Genomic DNA, 19,941 nt, shown 5'->3' with positions numbered 1-19,941 from the left:
CCTGCACCGCCATTCAATATGATCACGGCTGATCATCCAACTCAGTATCCCGTACCTGCCTTCTCTCCATACCCTCTGATCCCCTTTAGCCACAAGGGCCACATCTAACTCCCTCTTAAATATAGCCAATGAACTGGCCTCAACTACCCTCTGTGGCAGAGAGTTCCAGAGATTCACCACTCTCTGTGTGAAAAAGGTTCTCCTCATCTCGGTTTTAAAGGATTTCCCCCTTATCCTTAAGCTGTGTGACCCCTTGTCCTGGACTTCCCCAACATCGGAAACAATCTTCCTGCATCTAGCCTGTCCAACCCCTTAAGAATTTTGTAAGTTTCTATAAGATCCCCTCTCAATCTCCTAAATTCTAGAGAGTATAAACCAAGTCTATCCAGTCTTTCTTCATAAGACAGTCCTGACATCCCAGGAATCAGTCTGGTGAACCTTCTCTGCACTCCCTCTATGGCAATAATGTCTTTCCTAGGACCCTTCTTCAGTGATGCTGTCTCGACCCGACTCGTCACCTATTCCTTTTCTCCAGAGGTGCTGTGTGAGTTACTCCAGCACTTTGTGTCAACCTTCCATCCTTCCCTACCCTGTGATCCACAGCACACTCTACAATCCCCCCCACTCTGGGGCTGGAGGAGAGGGAAGAGAAGACGTTAGCCATTGAGCAGCCAGGGAAGGGATAAGGAGATGAGGAGAGGGCAAAGGATCGACATGAGAGAAAAAAAATGTAGGTTGGCCAGGTAAATTATTCCAGCAATTAAAAAAATGTTGAACTGTTATTTCCATGCTAAAATTAAAACATTGTTAAACGAGAGTCGATGGAGCTTGGCTTTGTTTGTTGTTAACACAAGATGGAACTTACCGGCAGGAGGGCCATGCTTGTCACTCAGCGGCTCAGACAGATGTTTAGGTCGCAACTCGTAATCATGACCTGCTCGGATGTTAATTAGCAGAAACAGAAGGGGCTGATCACAGCTGCTGAAAGGACGGACTATGGCCATACATGGAAACTGTCAAGAGAAGCCTCTCCCGTCAGCTGGCAGACTTTAGAAAGGAGTGCGATCCAACAAGGAGGCAAAGCTACTCTATTCGTGCAAATTTCATGCTGGGATTTTTTTTAATTTTAAAACATCGATCGAAATGTAATCTGTACAGGACTTGGTCACAGAGTCGTACAGCTCAGCAACAGGCCCTTCAGCCCAACTCCTCCATGCTGACCCATGATGTCCCATCTAAACTAGTCAAACTTGCTTGTATTTGGCCCATATCTGCCACAGCCAGACATAAACACAGCTTTTTTCCACGAGTAGTAGCTCGATTCAATAACCAAAAATCTGTAGCATCCTTTTTCTCTGGTATTTTATTTCATTCACATGTTTAATCGATAATGTTTTATTATTAATGTTTTATGTATCATTCTTAACTGTCACTGTATGTCATGTTGTCACTTGCGGGCGGAGCACCAAGGCAAATTCCTTGTATGTGAATACTTGGTCAATAAACTTATTCATTCATTCATTCATATCCCCCTAAACCTTTCCTACCCGATGTTGCTGTCCAAGTGTTTTCAAATTCCACTTTCCAAATGAAGACTACAGCTTCCCAACCTAGGTGTGAAGTGGTTCAGAGGGGAATGCCTACTGGGCCCAGTCTAACTATCACCCTTTTTTAACATATTCCAGTTATAAATGATTGCGGAATTTACATTGGAAAGCGACGACATACACTCGCCTGCCACTGATGTTTAGAAGGTACACAAAAAAGCTGGAGAAACTCAGCGGGTGCAGCAGCATCTATGGAGCGAAGGAAATAGGCAACGTTTCGGGCCGAAACCCTTCTGGGTTTCGGCCCGAAACGTTACCTATTTCCCTTCGGAGTTTCGGCCCGAAACGTTGCCTATTTCCTTCGCTCCATTGCTGCTGCTGCACCCGCTGAGTTTCTCCAGCTTTTTTGTGTACCTTCGATTCTCCAGCATCTGCAGTTGCTTCTTAAACACTGATGTTTAGATATTAGTTTAAGGATACGGCATGGACACCGGTCTTCTGGCCCACCGAGTCCCCACTGACCAACAATCACTCTGGCACCGTGGATAGCCGCAGCCCGCTCTGGCATTGCGGAAATCATCCTGCGAGCCAGGTCGGCCCGCAAGTTTGACACCCCTGCACTAGTTGTCCTAGTTTCGCACCCACTTCCTACACACTAGGGAACAATTTACAGAAGCAATTCAACCTACAAACCTGCATGCCTTTGGAATACGGGAGGAGAAAACAATGTTTGTAGGTTTATTGGATCTGTGAATTGCCCCGGGTGTGCAGGGAGTGGGTGAGAAAGTGGAACTAGTGTGGTCGATAGTCGGCACGGATTCAGTGGGTTGAACGGGTCGTTCCCATGCTGTATCTCTAAACTAATCATCTGTCCTACAATACAGTCTGCCTCTAAAACCTTCTCCATTCATTCTAGAAGTCACTGCCATCGTTCCTGTGATGTATTTAGCATTTGCTTAGAATCCCATCTGATGGGGAATCCTTTTCATATGATACGTTATTCTCATACGGGACAAGCTCGTCAACTAATCATCTCAATACCTTCCCCTCCCCGTCTTCCCCACTCGTACTAACCCCATCAGTGATCACCGGACTTAGACCAAGCTTGGGATTGGCAGAAACAATTCTCTGCAGGTTCTTGCAAGGTTCAGACTCCCTTCTAGAGTTTGAGAAGAGTAGGTTAGCCAAGGTGTGCTGAAGGTGGAGGAGTTAGAATTCTTAGGAAGCACTAGACGTTGTTAATGAAGTGCAAGACTTTGCAGTAGAGACAAGAAGCAGTGTGGCCAGGGTCAAGGGAAATGATTACCTTCGGTGGGAGCAAGATTAGAAACACCCTTTTTGCCATCCAGCTGAGAATATTGTTTCAGAAGGTTCTGAGCCTTACGGATTGTGCCTGTTACCATAGTGATGCAGAAAAGACAAGACCTCGGCAAATCAGTGAGAAACACCAGACCCCTGCCACCAACACCACACCACACCAAGTCCAGAGGATCTGCCAGGAAACTCTGACACCAGGACGGAGGTTAAAGCAAACAAAAAGCTACTTAAAACGGACATCACAAGAACTAGGGCAGAGCAAATCATACAACATTAGATCATTGCTTAGAACAATCTTAAACTAGCTAAAGTTACATTTCTACAAATCAAAATACACTTCCACTTTTACATTCCATAATCCTTTGACTACAACTAAAACAAATATTCCCCGTTATTTGCTGACAGCATGTTCCCAACCCTACAATTTCTCCTAACCCCAACTTTGTCAAATCACAACGAAGAAAACTTTGGAGAAATGTTAGCAACCTTGCGTGCATCTAACCGCTCGTTAGTGTGTGGGGAAGCAAGTCGCAAACTTGCATTTACGTTATACCAGGAGTTCCCATCTAATCAACCACACAGAATTGTTTGCTCAAATTTCATACAGAACTAATTGAAGCCATTATTTATACAAATGCTGTGAGCTGTCGGAAGATGGAGACTTCAGCGATCGAGTCTGGTCGTGTGTAGTCGCCCAAAGAGTCATACCTTTTTCTAGTCGCGCTGGATTTGCAACATGTCGAAAATTTTTGGCCACCTGCTGCGACTATGACGTGTGCCAGCAAGTCACCAACAAAAATCCAAATGAGTAACGTACCTTATTTACTGCCGTCGAGCAAATGAAATCCTAAACTTGATTTACTAGCTGCAACAAACCACATCAAAAGGTGAAAATCCCCCTAGCAAGTACATTGGTGAATGAGTGGATTCAACATTGTGTATTGTAATCCGTCAAATGGCTACTGGTGTGTGCTAGTCTTCTCAATTGGAATCAGGATGTAACATGCACTTTGAGCCGGCTGTGACTTTCACAAGCAAACTCTTGAAACCATAAACATCCCATTGCATAAACCCACTTATTCGTGGAAAAGCACGACTTATAGTTTGGTTACAGTTTTCTAGATTCAGGGACCGTTTCTTCCCAGCTGTTATCAGGCAACTGAACCATCATATCACTGACTAGTGTCCTACCATATACCTTATTGGGATAGACCCTCGGACTATCTTTAATCAGACTTTATCTTACACTAAACATTATTCCCTTTGCCCTGTATTTGTACACTATCGACAGCTTGATTGTAACCATGTCACCTTTTAGCTGACTGGATAGCACGAGACAAAGAAAACTTTTCACTGTACCTCGGTAACGATAATAAACTAAACTAAATCCCAAACTGTGCTAATGGCGGGACTGTCATACGCTGAAAGAATGGAACGGCTGGGCTTGTACACTCTGGAGTTTAGAAGGATGCGGGGATCTCATTGAAACATAAGATTACTAAGGGTTTGGACACACTAGAGGCAGGAAACGTACCCAAGGTTGGGGGAGTCCAGAACCAGGGGCCTCAGTTTAAGAATAAGGAGTAAGCCATTTAGAACGGAGATGAGGGAACACTTTTTCTCACAGAGGGCTGTGCGTCTGTGGAATTCTCTGCCTCAGAGCACAGTGGGGCCAGTTCTCTGGATACTTTCAAGAGAGCGCTAGATAGGGCCCTTAAATATAGCGGAGTCAGGGGATATGGGGAGAAGGCAGGAACGGGGATGATCAGCCATGATCACATTGAATGGCGGTGCTGGCCCAAAGGGCCGAATGGCCTACTCCTGCACCTATTGTCTATACATTTCTCCAAAGTTTTCAGGCATCTTTAGAGTTCTAATTAGTGTCACCAAATCACCCGCGATTAGTCAGCACAAACACTAGAGGTAATGCAGCAACACATTGCATGAGCTAAAAGCTTTCAACGAGAAACTGCAGTCTGGGACACTTTCTTCCTGCAGTCGAGATTAACGTGCCACAGTCGAGGTGAAGGTGGCACATCCCTCAAGCAGGCAACCAAAGACTGGCAAGGCTGGAAGGGCACATATAAGCATGGTTTACCTGGGATGAAGACTGCAATTCATCAACATAAAGGAAATTAAGAAAAAAAAATAGCAGTTAGTGATGAATAAAAGTTTTTTTAAAAAGAAACAACCACCAAATAATGTCATGGGGGGGGGGGGGGGGTGTGTGTGTGTGTGGGGCGTGTAGTGTAGGGGGGGGAGGTCAGAACTTTCATAAACAGATGTATTGATCGTGGGAAAGATTTGCTTATAGAATGTTTTTGTGGGATTAACATCCCAGGCAGCAGAGGGAGGAAGAGGGGACGTATGGAACGGCAGCACGACACGGACCTGGTCGCTTGATAGCCTTTTTGCTGGGGGTGTCCTTCCTCTTGTTCTGCATGGCGGGCGAGTAGAGGATGCCGGAGGACGAGCTGTTCTTGCGGAAGTGCTCCTTCAGGCCTCTGATGGAGCGGTCCAGCTGGTTGGAGCGGATCTGGTAGTAGACGTTCATAAAATCTGCAATGGGAAAGAGAGCACAAGTCAAGTCAAGTCACTTTTATTTATATAGCACATTTAAAAAAGCAACTCTCGTTGGCCAAAGTGCTTTACATTGGTATAAGAATAGTATAACAAACAACAGTGGTTCATAGATTAAATACAAACATCACTACATACATATAGCCCTCGCTCAGAGGACGTCAACAAAGGCTTGAGAGTAAAGATGAGTTTTAAGTCTCGACTTAAAGGAGTCGATGGAGGGGGCAGTTCTGATGGGAAGAGGGATGCTGTTCCACAGTCTAGGAGCTGCAACTATAAGGACGCGGTCACCCCTGAGCTTATGCCTAGACCGCTGGGGATGTTCAGCAACCCCAAGTCGGACGATCTGAGGGACCTGGAGGTGGTGTGGTGGGTAAGCAGTCTTTTGATGTAGGTGGGGGAAAGCCCATTGAGGTCTTTGTAGACATAAAGGAGGATTTGAAATTTATTCGGAACCGCACAGGGAGCCAGTGGTGAGAGGCCAGGATCGGGGTGATGTGGTCCCTTTATCGGGTGCCCGGCAGGACTCTCGTTCCTGAAGTCTCGCTCCTGAAGTCAAGGCCGGTGAATGGAAATTCACAGAGTTTATAATGGAAAGTGCAGCGTAGGTTCACCGGGTTGATTCCCGGGATGGCAGGGACTGACATACCAGGAAAAAATGGATCGGCTGGGCTTGTATTCACTGGGATTTAGAAGGATGAGAGTAGATCTTGTAGACAATAGGTGCAGGAGTAGGTCATTCAGCCCTTCGAGCCAACACTCAATTCAATTCAATGTGATCATGGCTGATCATCCACAATCAGTACCCCGTTCCTGCCTTCTCCCCATATCCCCTGACGCCGCTAACTTTAAGAGCCCTATCTAGCTCTCTCTCTATAGGAACATATAAAATTCTTACGGGATTGGACAGGCTAGATGCAGGGAAAATGTTTCCCATGTTGGGGGAGTCCAGAACCAGGGGTCATAGTTTAAGAACAAGGGGTAGGCCATTTAGGACTGAGATGAGGAAAAAGTGTTTTGCCCAGAGACTTGTGAATCAGTGGAATCTCAGTGGAGAAGGCAGTGGAGGCCAATTCACTGGTGTTTTCAAGAGAAAGTTAGATTTCGCTTTTTGGGCTAACGGAATCAAGGGATATGGGGGAAAAGCAGGAACGGGGTACTGATTTTGAATGATCAGCCATGATCATATTGAATGGTGGTGCTAGTTTGATGGGCCGAATGGCCTACTCCTGCATCTATGTTCTGTGTTTCTAAGTGACTATATGAACTCCCCTTGCTAGTTACACACTCCTGCCACTGATGTTTAGGTTTTAGTTTAGAGATACAGCGTGGAAACATGCCCTTCGGCCCACAGAGTCCGCGCCGACCAGCGGTCCATGTAAATTAGTTCTATCTTACACACCCGGGGAAATGTACAATTTTTACTGAAGACAATTAACCCACTAACCTGCACGTCTTTGGGGTGTGGGAGGAAACCGGAAATCTCTGAGGAAACCCACGCAGTGTCTATGTATACACCACTCCTGGCAGGGTGTTCCCGGGAACCTCCATTCACCATGTGAAAAAAAAACCTGCCCTGTATATCTCTTTCAAACTTTGCCCCTCTCCCTTTCCAGCTATGTCTTATTCTCCTTGACAGTTCCTCCCTGGGAAAAAAGCTTCTGGCCATCTTATCTATGCCCCATCACTATCTACTTGGGATTTACCTATTTCCCACCACATAGCCTTGACCAGGAGAAGGCAACATCTTTAACCATTTGGGTTGGTCGGATGCAACCAAATGGTTTCCACTATAAGGGTTCCAGGAACACACAGCATTTCAGAGGCACTTGGATCGGCACGTGATTTGAAATGTTGTGTATCGACACTCTGCCTACTTTTCTGCTTTGTTGCATCTTCACAGAGAGTGGTGAGTCTGTGGAATTCTCTGCCTCAGAGGGCGGTGGAGGCGGGTTCTCGGGATGCTTTCAAGGGAGAGCTAGGTAGGGCTCTTAAAAATAGCGGAGTCAGGGGATACAGGGGAGAAGGCAGCAACGGGGTACTGATTGGGGATGATCAGCCATGATCACATTGAATGGCAATGCTGGCTCAAAGGGCCGAATGGCCTACTCCTGCACCTATTGTCTATTGTCTTCCAACTCGTGGGGGTCGTTTTCAATGCAATGGGTGTGAATTTGTCGTGATTGTGCAGGTTGTGGAGGAAAGAACTGCAGATGCTGGTTTAAATCAAAGGTAGATTGAACATGGGTCTCGACCCGAAACGTCAACCATTCCTTCTCTCCAGAGGTGCTGCCTTTCCCGCTGAGTCACTCCAGCATTTTGTGTCTACAAGTAATGGAGGGAATTGGATCACGTGCAGGCGGAGATTAGTTTAACTTGGCGCCAGGAACGAGTAGGTTAACCCATGAGGAGCTTTTGTCATCACTAGGCCTGTATTCACTGGAGTTTAGAAGAATGAGGGGGGGGGGAGGATCTCATTGAAACATACAGAATAGTGAAAGGCTTGGACAGAGTTGATGTGGAGAGGATGTTTCCACTTGCGGGGGAGTCTAGGACTAGAGGCCGTAGCTTCAGAATTAAAGGACGTTCTTTTAGGAAGGAGATGAGCAGCAATTTCTTGAGTCAGACGGTGGTAAATCTGTGGAACTCATTGCCACAGAAGGCTGTGGAGGCCAAGTCAGTGGATATTTTTAAAGCAGAGATAGATAGATTCTTGATTAGTACGGTGTCAGAGGTTATAGGGAGAAGGCAGGATAATGGGGTTCGGAGGGAGAGATAGATCAGCTATGATTGAATGGCGGAGTAGACTTGATGGGCCAAATGGCCTAATTCTGCTCCTATAACTTATGAGCATCCCTGGAGAGCAGGGACAGGTGACGTTTCGGGTCAGGAAGATGGGTCCCAACCCGAAACGTCACATTTCCATGTTCTCCCCAGATGCTGCCTGACCCGCTGAGTTACTCCAGCACTCTGTGAAACGTCACCTATCCATGTTCTCCCCAGATGCTGCCTGACCCGCTGACTTATGGTGCAGCAGCATCTATGGAGCGAAGGAAATAGGCAATGTTTCGGGCCGAAACCCTTCTGGAAATAGGCAACGTTTCGGGGCGAAACCCGGAAGGGTTTCGACCCGAAACGTTACCTATTTCCTTAGCTCCATTGATGCTGCTGCACCCGCTGAGTTACTCCAGCACTCTGTGAAACGTCACCTATCCATGTTCTCCACAGATGCTGCCTGACCCGCTGACCCGCGGAGTTACTCCAGCACTCTGTGAAACGTCGCCTCATTCTACTCCTATTCCTTATGGCATGGACAGTGTGGGCCGAGGGGGTCTGTTCAAGTGCTGTACTGTTCTGTGCATAATCAGAGGAATTTCACACCCATTGTACGATGAGCAACAACCCCTGGCGTGAGTTGTGTGAGGAAACAAAGCAGGGAAGTAGGCAGAGTGTGGACATTCACTACGTTAAACCACTGCTGCACAGGGCGTACCCTAGGTTCCTGCCGTATTCCACCAGCCACCCTGATATACAGATCAGATCCTGCAATATGTTCTCAGGAAGATGCTCCAGGGTCATCTCATCCGTGGTTTCGATGTCGTCGTCACCAGCGATCAGGTCCAGGATGACGACTGATGGCACCGGTTTGCTGTTGCGAGTGAGCAGATTCCTGAACTCAGACTCTAAAGATTCCTTGCCTTTTTCAAAGAGAAATTTCTGTAAAACACAGAATTATCATTCATCAGACTGTAGGGATACAGCGCGTGAACATGGCCCTTCGGCCCACCCAGTCAGTACCGACCGTCGACCGTCCTGTACGCTGACACTATCCTACATATACCAGGGAACAATGCAATGAAGCCAATTAAACTATAAACCTGCACTTCTTTGGAGTGTGGGAGAAAACTCACGCAGGCACAGGGAGAATGTACAGACAGGATCAAACCTGGGGCTCTGGTGCTGTGATGCAGAAACACTACCGCTGTGCCACTGTGCCAACTGGTATTCATACAAGGACCCAAGACTATCCCTTTGCCTCCATGGGTGCTGCCCGACCCAGGTTCCTCCCACAATTTGAAGAAGGGTTTACTGTCCATGTTCTCCAGGAATGCTGCCTGATCCGCTGAGTTACTCCAGCACTCTGTGAAACGTCAACTATCCATGTTCTCCACAAATGTTGCATGACCCGCTGAGTTACTCCAGCACTCTGTGAAACGTCACCTATCCATGTTCCCCACAGATGCTGCCTGTCCCGCTGAGTTACTCCAGCATTCTGTGAAACGTCACCTATCCATGTTCTCCACAGATGCTGCCTGACCCGCTGATTTACTCCAGCACTCTGTGAAACGTCACCTATCCATGTTCTCCACAGATGCTGCCTGACCCGCTGAGTTACTCCAGCACTGCGCATTATCTATCCTCCCATGGTCCGTTTATTTTCGCTCCAGATCCCAACAGGTATAGGGTTTAAGAAGGAACTGCAGATGCTGGAGAATCGAAGATACACAAAAAAGCTGGAGAAACTCAGCGGGTGCAGCAGCATCTATGGAGCGAAGGAAATAGGCAACGTGTTTCGGGTCTGGAGAAGGGTTTCGGCCCGAAACGTTGCCTATTTCCTTCGCTCCATAGATGCTGCTGCACCCGCTGAGTTTCTCCAGCTTTTTTGTGTACCTCCAACAGGTATAGTCTTGTGTCCACATTCTGCGCAGGTTGTTTCTACGTACGTACATAGGATTAACAAACTAGTCAGGAAGGCCGGCTCCGTCCTGGGGGCGGAGTTGGCTTCATGGGAGGTTGGTCTTGGAGGGGAGGGATGCTCCTGAAACTGCGGAGCATCCTGGACAACACAGCTCACCCCCTCCACGACACACTGGTCAACCTGAGGAGCACCTTCAGCAACAGACTGGTTCCACCAAGATGCAGGACAGTACGCCACAGGAGATCCTTTTTCCCTGTGACTATCAAACTGTACAACCCCCCCCCTCCAAATCCTTTCCACTCATCACTTTAATTTCATGGTTCATGTATTTTGTGTTTTTTTACGAATGTTGGCAGATCAATTTCCCCCCCGGGATAAATAAAATTCTATCCTATCGTATCATCAATAACGAGATTCTCTGCTTAAGAACGAAAGGAAATTTGGAATGGAAAATACATCCTTGGGAAAAAACAAACATTTCCTACAAATTGTAAACCGTAACCAGCAGGTTGAAGAATAGCTTCTTGCAAGCAAGCATCAAGATCTTGAACACCAAAAACGCCAACCTCTGCAACTAAGAACGTCTTTGGTTGCACCGTGGAGCTTGTTTTTTTTTTTGTATAAGTATTGTGATAAATAATGATCTATCGTATCGTATATTCCACTTACCACCCGGTTGAGCTCAGGGCTGTCTGGATTGTTGTCCTGGAAGTACTCCACGGCTTTCTGGATCTTTGCCATGCAGCTCAGGTACTCTTCCAGCCTGCCAGCAGGACTGAGCAAAGAGCGGGAAAAGGAACACCACAAATCAGTGCCTTGGAAAACTGGCCAGTAAAGGTTCATACTGACCCCCCCCCCCCAACCCCCCCCCCCCCCCCCCAATGCAACATGGCGAAGATAAATTATTAATGAAAGCCCTTCCCACAAAGTCAAGTTTAGTTTAGAGATACAGTGTGGAAACAGGCCCTTCGGCCCAGCGGGTCCGCGCCGACCAGCGATCCCCGCACATTAACACGATCCTACACCCACTAGGGACAATTTTTACATTTTACCAAGCCAATTAACCTACAAACCCGCACGTCTTTGGAGTGTGGGAGGAAACCGAAGATCTCGGAGAAAACCCACGCAGATCAAGGGGAGAATGTACAAACTCCGTACAGACAGCGCCCGTAGTCGGGATCGAACCCGACTCTACCGCTGCGCCACCGCGACCAGTCGTCACGGGCGTTATATAGTGTATGTCCCCCACCCCACCCCGTGCTTGCAGTTCTGGTTGCCCCGTTACATGAATTAAGGGACAGAAGTTTAGGGGTAATATGAGGGGGAACTTCTTTACTCAGTGAGTGGTAGCGGTGTGGAATGAGCTTCCAGTGGAAGTGGTGGAGGCAGGTTCATTGGTATCATTTAAAAATAAATTGGATAGGCATATGGATGAGAAGGGAATGGAGGGTTATGGTATGATTGCAGGCAGGTGGGACTAAGGGGAAAAAGAAATTTGTTCGGCACGGACTTGTAGGGCCGAGATGGCCTGTTTCCGTGCTGTAATTGTTATATGGTTATATGAAACACGTAGAAGCTTCGGACGGGATGTGGAAGAGGTTAGAGTTTAGTTTACTATTGTTGTCATGTGTACCGAGGTACAGTGAAAAGCTTTAACCAGATATTGCCTGTATTAGGTGGCGTCAGGCATAAGGAGAGGCTGGACAAACTTGGATTATTGTCTCCGGAATGCCAGAGGCTGAGGGGTGACCTGATAGAAGTATATTAAAATTATAACATGCAGAAATAGGGTAGACACTCAGAGCCTTCTTCCTTCCTCCCCCCCCCCCCAGGGTGGAAATACCAATGATTAGAGGGCACAGCTTTAAAGTGAGAGGAGCAAGTTTAAAGGATATGTGCGGGGCAAGTTTTTCCATAGTATACACAGAGGGAGGTGGGTGACTGTAAAACGGCAATGGTGGGTGGTGGAGGCAGATTGTGGCATTTAATTTACTCTGACACTTTGAGCTTGCTCAAGATAATAATAATAATGATATCTTTTATTGTCATTGCACAGAGGTACAACGAGATTTGGTATGCAGCTTCCATCCTATGTAATATCTTAACACAAAATGTAGACACCCAGAGAAACAAGATTAGAACAGTTAAAACAGTGTAAAGTGCAAATAGGTCTGTATCGGGTCGATGTGCGACGTGACCATCCGAGGGAGACAGTTCATGGGGGGGGGGGCACTCAGCAGGGCCAGTTCAGAGCAGCTATAGCTCTGGAGATGAAGCTGTTCCTAAGTCTGGAGGTGCGGGCGTAGAAGGCCTTGTAACGTCTGCCGGAAGGTAGAAGTTCGAACAGACTATTACAAGGATCCCAACATCTGCAGTTCGTTGTGCTTCAATGATTTCGAAGATCCTAACTCTTCCCAGCTGCATGCGAAATATGGGTTCTACACTTCATTGGGGAGGGGGGAGGGATGAAAATGAAATAAAAAGGACTAACTTAAATGAGCTGGGAGTGCTCCTGTTGGCGTTTGGCAAAGGAGTCAGAGGTTCAATAGTAAAAGCAACATCTGGAAGAGTCAAGAATGGTTTATTGTCATGTGTCCCAGCTAGGACAATGAAATTCTTGCTTGCTGCAGCACAGCAGAATATGGAAACATAGTGCATAACGGGAGAAGAAAAAAAGTTCAGTGTGTGTGTTTACACATGCACGCATACTCAATCTCTGTAAATAACAAATATAGTGCAATAATAATGTTAGTAATAATGCCAGGCAATGAAGGAACAGACTCTATGGAACTCAAGGCTGTTTCAGCTGTATTAGCCCTCTCCTCTGCATTTCCTTTGCATTTTCTTTGCCCAAATACCCTTGCCCTCCTCCTTTACGATGCTTCTCAAATTTTACTTCTGATTGAGACTTTGATTAAAATAAAGCGCTGGAGTAACTCAGTGGGTCAGGTAGCAATTCTGGAGAACATGTATAGGTGATGTTTCGGGTTGAGACCCTTCTTCAGACTGACTGTAGTGGGGGGAGGGGCGGGGGAGGTGTGGGGGGAGAAGCAGATGAGAGGTGAGGATGGGACAAAGCCTGGCTAGTGATGAGTCAATACAGGCCAGTGAGAATTGGCAGATGAGTAAACAAAAGACCAGAGATGAAAAGAAGGCAAAAGTCTGACAGAGAAGGGAAATGTAAAGCCTAGGGGGATGAGAGGGGCTTTTAATTGCCTGCATTAATGTTCAGAACAAAATACATACAATAAGTAGTTTGGCAATTTTGTTAAAAATAGAGGTGCTGAAAGAAGATGCTTGCAGAAAGCGAGAGAACAGACATTCGTTCAAGCCTCGCTCACCCTTCCTTGATGATCTTCTCTGTGTCCTTGGCTACATGGTAATAGCTGATGACGTGGTCCAGGCAGGACAGCGTTTTGTCCACGTTATCCTGCAGACGCTGGAGATTCTCCGTCTGCTTGTGAACCGGAATGATGGAATTCTCCAGTTGCATCAGCCGGCTTTCGAACGAGGAAAGGATGGAAACCTAGGACAGTAGGAGCATCGATCAGCGGATCTTTCATCAATAGACAATAGACAATAGGTGCAGGAGTAGGCCATTTGGCCCTTCGAACCAAGACCGCCATTCAATGTGATCAAGGCTGATCATCCCCAATCAGTACCCCGTTCCTACCTTCTCCTCATATCCCCTGACTCCGCTATATTTAAAAGCCCTATCTAGCTCTCTCTTGAAAGCATCCAGAGAACCTGCCTCCACCACCCTCTGAGGCAGAGAATTCCACAGACTCACCGCTCTCTGTGAGAAAAAGTGTTTCCTCGTCTCCATTCAAAATGGCTTAATCCTTATTCTTAAACTATGCCCCCTGGTTCTGGACTCCCCCAACATCGGGAACATGTTTCCTGTCTCTAGTGTGTCCAAACCCTTAACAATCTTATATGTTTCAATGAGATCCCCTCTCATCCTTCTAAACTCCAGAGTGTACACGCCCAGCTGCTCCATTCTCTCAGCATATGACAGTCCCGCCATCCCGGGAATTAATCATGGAGTGGGTGATCCCTTGCCGGGGGTCGCTGGAGAAGAACTCCAACCGCGGGCCTACAACATCTGGAAGCCGCGGTCTCCAGTAAGGAGGTAGCCGATTTGGGAGCTCCGGGCCGCGGGGTGTGCTCGACCTGTCCCGACGTCGGCGTTCCGACCATCCCAACCAGAGCGCTTGAACATCGGGCCGTCAGTAGCGGCGACTACGGAGGGTCAGGGCCCCGACCACAGGTGAACAAGAGAGGAGGAGGAGGACTGTGTGAACTGTATTGCCTTCCACCACAGTGAAGAATGCTGTGGCGGATGTCTGTGTTGAATTATGTTGTGTAGTGTGTCCATTTTCAATTGTTACACTGCATGGTAACACCTTATGATGCCTGTGACTATAAATTTGAACTTGATCGCGGAGGCCGTGCCGTGCAGATTCTCCCGGTCCCCTGCAGGACACCCATACACACACTGTGGCATCACGGCCTGGTTCGACAACCCAAATGCCACGGTGCGATGGACATTACCGAGAGTGGTGGACACTGCCCCGGTCCATCACGGATACTCACCTCCCCACCGTCGAAGGATCTACAGGAGTTGCTGCCTCAAAAAGGCAGCCGGCATCATCAGGGACCCACACCATCCTGGCCTCGCTCTCATTTCACTCCTACCATCGGTGTGTCTTGTTTGCACGAGAGACTCCGAGCTTTGTTTTGTTTTGCACTATATTGGGTTTTTTATTTATTGAACTTTATATGAACTATATTGAACTAGTGCAACCAAGACAACTCGTAGTTTGAAATGTTGTTGTTCATAGCGTTTATAGGGTTGCAAGTAAGAAGCTGTTCCTGAATATGATGGTCATGATTTTTAGACTGGTTTCTTTATAATGAGTACTGTGTTTACAGAACTGTTATGCTGCCGCCCAAGCATTTCGCTGTTCTGTTTCAGTACATAGGACAATTAAACACCCCTAACTCTACGCCACACAGCAGCAGCTCTGTGACAATTTGCTGAAGTGCTCATTCCAACAGGTTGGTCAATCAAACATAAAAAGTCTGCTTCCTCTGCCCTTTAATTCTACAAGACTCATAACCCTCAGAGGAATAAAAAAATTAAAATTCAGCTATTATTTTTAAATTGTGATCCCCGTTTACAGACATAGAAACGAAATTAGGTGCAGGAGTAGGCCCATTCGGCCCTTCGAGGCACCGCCATTCAATATGATCATGGCTGATCATCCAACTCAGTATTCTGCACTTCTCCATACCCCCTGATCCCCTTAGCCATGGCTGATCTAACTCCCTCTTAAATAGCCAATGAACTGGCCTCAACTACCCTCTGTGGCAGAGAGTTCCTTCACCACTCTCTGTGTGAAAAAGACGAATAGGAACATTTCCTTATAGGCAATAGACAATAGGTGCAGGAGTAGGCCATTCGGCACTTCGAGCCAGCACCGCCATTCAATGTGATCATGGCTGATCCTCCCCAATCAGTACCCCGTTCCTGCCTTCTCCCCATATCCCCTGACTCTGCTATCATTAAGAGCCCTATCAAGCGCTCTCTTGAAAGTATCCAGAGAGCCGCCCTCTGAGGCAGAGAATTCCACACTTACAACACTGTGTGAAAAATTTCCTCATCTACGTGCTAAATGCCTTACCGCTTATTCTTAAATCATTTGCTTTGATCTATCGTTTTCACACCTATTCCTTCCATATCTCGAGACTCCTACTCCCCTGTTTCTCAGTCTGAAGAAGGATTTCGACCCAAATCATCACCAATTCCTTCTCTCCGGATATGCTGCCTGAGCCTCTGAGTTACTCCAGTTTTTTGTGTCGATCCTCGTTCTAAAGGTGGGACATCTACACCCCTCCCCCCTTTCACCTTGTCAAGACCGCCAGCTACTTGTGCATTTCAATCGAGATCCGCGACTCTTGTACACAGCACCATCCCATCCAATGTCAAGTCAAGTCAGTTTATTCGTCACATACACATACGAGATGTGCAGTGAAATGGCACAGCCATGTATGGAGTACACAGCATGGAAACTAATCCATGCTATAGCTTTCACACCCTTCTTCTCCCTGGCACAAGTACCCCATCAAAACCTCAATGAGTAATCATTTGCACTGGTCAAAATATTCACTGCAAGTCAAATGAAATGCTTACCATGTTTTTTGTCAGTTGGTCACTTTTTTCCAAGCTTTCTCTAATAAATGACAATGTTTCTTGTTCCTGTTAAACAAAGTTGGAAATGTGAATCTTATGATTAAGACGCTCAAGTACTTTGCATCCAATAGCTACAAAGCCATCAGTTTGCAGTCATTGACAGAGCAGCTACTTTCTGTTTAGGAAGGTCAGGGTTATACAGCACAGGAACAGGCCCTTCGGCCCACCATATCCATCTTCTTGCCCACTTTAGGTCTATATCCTTCTTTGCTTTGCCTCTTTAAGTGCCTGTCTCAAACCGTCATTAGATCGGTTTCACCACCTCCTTCGGAGTGAGTTCCAGACACCAGCAACTCTCTGAACAAAAACTTCCACCCTAAATGCCCTTTATGAGTTTTTATACCCAGGTTAAACCTGTGCCGTTTGTTTTTGATGTGCCTACCTTGGGGAAGATCTTCCAACCATCTACCTACCCCATCTCAGTGAAAATGGATGGGGAAGAGGGAGAGAAGCAGTCTCTCGTTCTCAGCTTCTGAAATCCTCCTGCAACGAATGATTGAGAGATCTGCAAACTGGGAGCTCTGGCACAGAGATTACTGGCCTAAAGCCAAAAGGAGAAAAATCAGACCAGAGGGGAACTGGGATAAACAAGCAAATATATCCCAGTTCTGTTGTGTTGCTGCAAGTAAGAATTTCATTGTGTAGGAAGGAACTGCAGATATGGGTTTAAACCAAAGATAGACACAAAAAGCTTGAGTAACTCAGCAGGACAGGCAGCAGCTCTGGAGAGGAGGAATGGGTGATGTTTCGGGTCGAGACCCTTCTTCAGACTGAAGGGTCTCGACTTGAAACGTCACCCATTCCTTCTCTCCAGAGCTGCTGCCTGTCCCGCAGAGTTACTCCAGCTTTTTGTGTCCATCTAAAACTTAATTGTTCTGTTTGATGACATATGACAAAAAAAAACTCTGGTCTCTTGATTTATTTAACAATAAACAAATACTTTGCGGTCAGCACCTCAGATTATGAATGTTTTTTAGTGAAGTGATGCTCTTTAGACACTAGGACCCATTCTGGTCATTTCTCCTTCCCCACCCTCACCGACCCGATATAGCCCCAGACATTGCTCTGTGGACAGAGTCTGAACCAAGCAATAAGCTGCCTTGGAGAAAACAACAGAACATAAATAGTCAATTGTTCAAAGCCATCAGGTGAAGTCCACCAGCCCAACACAGGCTGGCATCTGAGCTGAGGAATTCATCATCTCTGAAGTTTGGGTCATCACTGCCCAATGATTTATAGCCAACAGCAAATGACATTTCAAATTATAATGGACAAAAAATGGGGGGGTTTTCTAATTGTACTAATGCCTAGTTTTTTTTTGTTTTTACTGTCTTGCAGAATTATGCATGGTTTATGCATATTTTTTTAATTGTGTGTGTGTGTGTCTGAGTCCATGATGCTGCTGCAAACAAGATTTGCATTGTATCTGTACCTCACCATATTTGTCCACATGACGACAAAGTCAACATGAAACACAAGCACGTTTTACCCTGCACCCTGGTTATAGAAGGGTCTCTTTAAAAGATAGTTTTCCCAATATGGTAACACAGAGCTCCCCCATACACCAGCCCCAGAACCTCAACCCCCACCGCTACTAGTTACCTCCCCAACTAGTTATTATATACATATAATATATCTCAAACAGTATTTTGTTTGTTTAGATTATTGTCACATGTACCAAGGTAGAGTGAAAAGCTTTTGTTGCATGCAGACCAGTCAGTGGAGAGACAATATATGATTACAATCGAGTCATTCACAGTGTACAGATACATGACAAGGGAATAACGTTTTGTGCAAGATAAAGCCAGTAAAATCTTATCAAAGATAGTCCGAGGGTCTCCAATGATGTGGTAGTTCAGGACTGCTCTCTGGTTGTGGTAGGATGGTTCAGTTGCCTGGTAACAACTGGGAAGAAACTGTCCCTGAATGTGGAGGTGTGCATTTTCACACCTCTATATCTTATGCCCAATGGGAGAGGGAAGAAGAGGGAGTGACTGGGGTGAGACTGGTCCTTGATTATGCTGCTGGCCTTGCCGAGTGTAAATTGAGTCAATGGGAGGTTGGTTTGTGTCAAGATGTGGGCTGCGTCCACAATTTCTCGCGGTCTTGGATGGAGCTGTTCCCAAACCATGCGGCGATGCATCCTGATAAAAAGCTTTCTACGGCGCGTTAGTGAGTTGTGGGGGGCATACCGAACTTCCTAAGCCATCTAAGGCTTGTTGTGTTTGCTTTGCCGGTTGCTTTAATATAGGTGGTCCAGGAGAATGGCGCAAAGACAAAAACCAAGACCCCCATGTCTATGTCGTTTGGAGCTTATTGGGAGGCTGTGGTGTTTGTAGGGAAGAAGCTGCTCCTGGACGTCAGCAATATAGTATTCAGTCTCCTATGCCCCCCGCCCCCCCCCTGGGCAGAAGTGAAATGAGAGTGTGGTCCTCCTGCCTCTCCTCACCGGTTCCCCCTCCTTCCCTCTTCTGCAATACACTACCCCACCCCTCCCTTGTATCTCCACCCCTTCCCTCCCACTGGTCCCTACCAATAGAGATAAGTGTTTTTGGCCTTCCATCACAGCGATGTGATGGATGTTTATGTAAATTATGTTGTGTCTTGGGTCTATTTGTTTGTAATGTATGGCTGCAGAAACGGCATTTCGTTTGGACCTCAAGGGGTCCAAATGACAATTAAATCGAATCTTGATCTTGTCATTCCCTCCCACGGGTCACCCTCTCCTCTCCGGTCACCCCCAACTGCTTATCCCCTCCCCTCCCTCCCTTTGGTCACCCCCTCCCTGCTCACTCCCACCACCCCATATCCTCACCAGTCCCGCTTCCCTCACTATTCCCTACCGACCTCCCCACACCCACCGCCGCCTAGGCCTCCCTCCCTCCCACCCACGCACGGTCCCACAGCGCCCAGCCGGCCGCACCTGCCGCAGCCTCTCCTCGATGTCCCGCTTGCGGACGGCCGCGTCCTCACTGGGGATCATGGCGCCGGCCCCGTCTGCCCCAAAGATCCTGGAGGAGTTCTGCTCAACAATCTTTGGCCCGCCACCGCCCACTTCCGCCCGCCCGGGCACTTCCGGCCGCGTCACGGCAGCCAGCGGCCTGGTCCGTCTCCATGGCGACGCCGCATCCTCCTCATGTCTGCAGCTCCTGCTGCTATTGTCTCCAAACGTTTGCATCTATCCGGGCTTTATTTCACCTCCTCACACCCACCTCCGCTTACACCTCCCTCCCTCGGTTCCCAGGACCCTCCCTCGATCTTTCTGTCAGCTGGAAAAGTGTCTGACCAAATAAAACTGCCAGCCCAACAGCTTTAAATCTTTGTGTAAGAAGGGTCTCGACCCGAAACGTCACCCATTCCTTCTCTCCAGAGTTGCTGCCTGTCCCGCTGAGTTACTCCTGCTTTTTGTGTCTATCTTTAGCTTTAAACCTGACTCCCAGTCTGACAAAGAGTCTTGACCATTCTTGATTAGAACAGGTGTCAAGGGTTATGGGGAGAAGGCAGACAAATGGGATCAATTCAATTCAATTCAATTTATTTGT

At 47.1% G+C, this 19,941-nt stretch overlaps 1 protein-coding gene across 5 annotated transcripts in view; it reads right to left on the bottom strand.

Annotated features, from left to right (window-relative positions):
* The window catches only part of exoc7 (exocyst complex component 7), a 44,127-nt gene extending 24,660 nt beyond the window's left edge, over positions 1 to 19,467 (bottom strand). Inside the window, exons 1-9 of one of the 5 annotated variants that reach the window (XM_055654274.1) lie at positions 19,323 to 19,467; positions 16,340 to 16,405; positions 13,485 to 13,669; positions 10,813 to 10,918; positions 8,918 to 9,161; positions 5,256 to 5,423; positions 4,963 to 4,974; positions 2,854 to 2,940; positions 866 to 934 (exon numbers count right to left, since the gene is read on the bottom strand). In XM_055654274.1, coding sequence (XP_055510249.1) covers positions 866 to 934; positions 2,854 to 2,940; positions 4,963 to 4,974; positions 5,256 to 5,423; positions 8,918 to 9,161; positions 10,813 to 10,918; positions 13,485 to 13,669; positions 16,340 to 16,405; positions 19,323 to 19,382 — 997 coding nt within the window. In that variant the 5' untranslated portion in view covers positions 19,383 to 19,467. The remainder of the gene's footprint in view (positions 1 to 865; positions 935 to 2,853; positions 2,941 to 4,962; positions 4,975 to 5,255; positions 5,424 to 8,917; positions 9,162 to 10,812; positions 10,919 to 13,484; positions 13,670 to 16,339; positions 16,406 to 19,322) is intronic. The other 4 variants (XM_055654273.1, XM_055654275.1, XM_055654276.1 and 1 more) reach the window with 4 other exon arrangements.
* Positions 19,468 to 19,941: the final 474 nt, after the last annotated feature.

The sequence above is a fragment of the Leucoraja erinacea genome, chromosome 23 (genome assembly GCF_028641065.1).
Source record: "Leucoraja erinacea ecotype New England chromosome 23, Leri_hhj_1, whole genome shotgun sequence".
Lineage (NCBI taxonomy): Eukaryota > Metazoa > Chordata > Chondrichthyes > Rajiformes > Rajidae > Leucoraja > Leucoraja erinaceus.
Note: the sequence above shows the minus strand (reverse complement) of the source record. Positions and strands in the feature narration are given on the sequence as shown.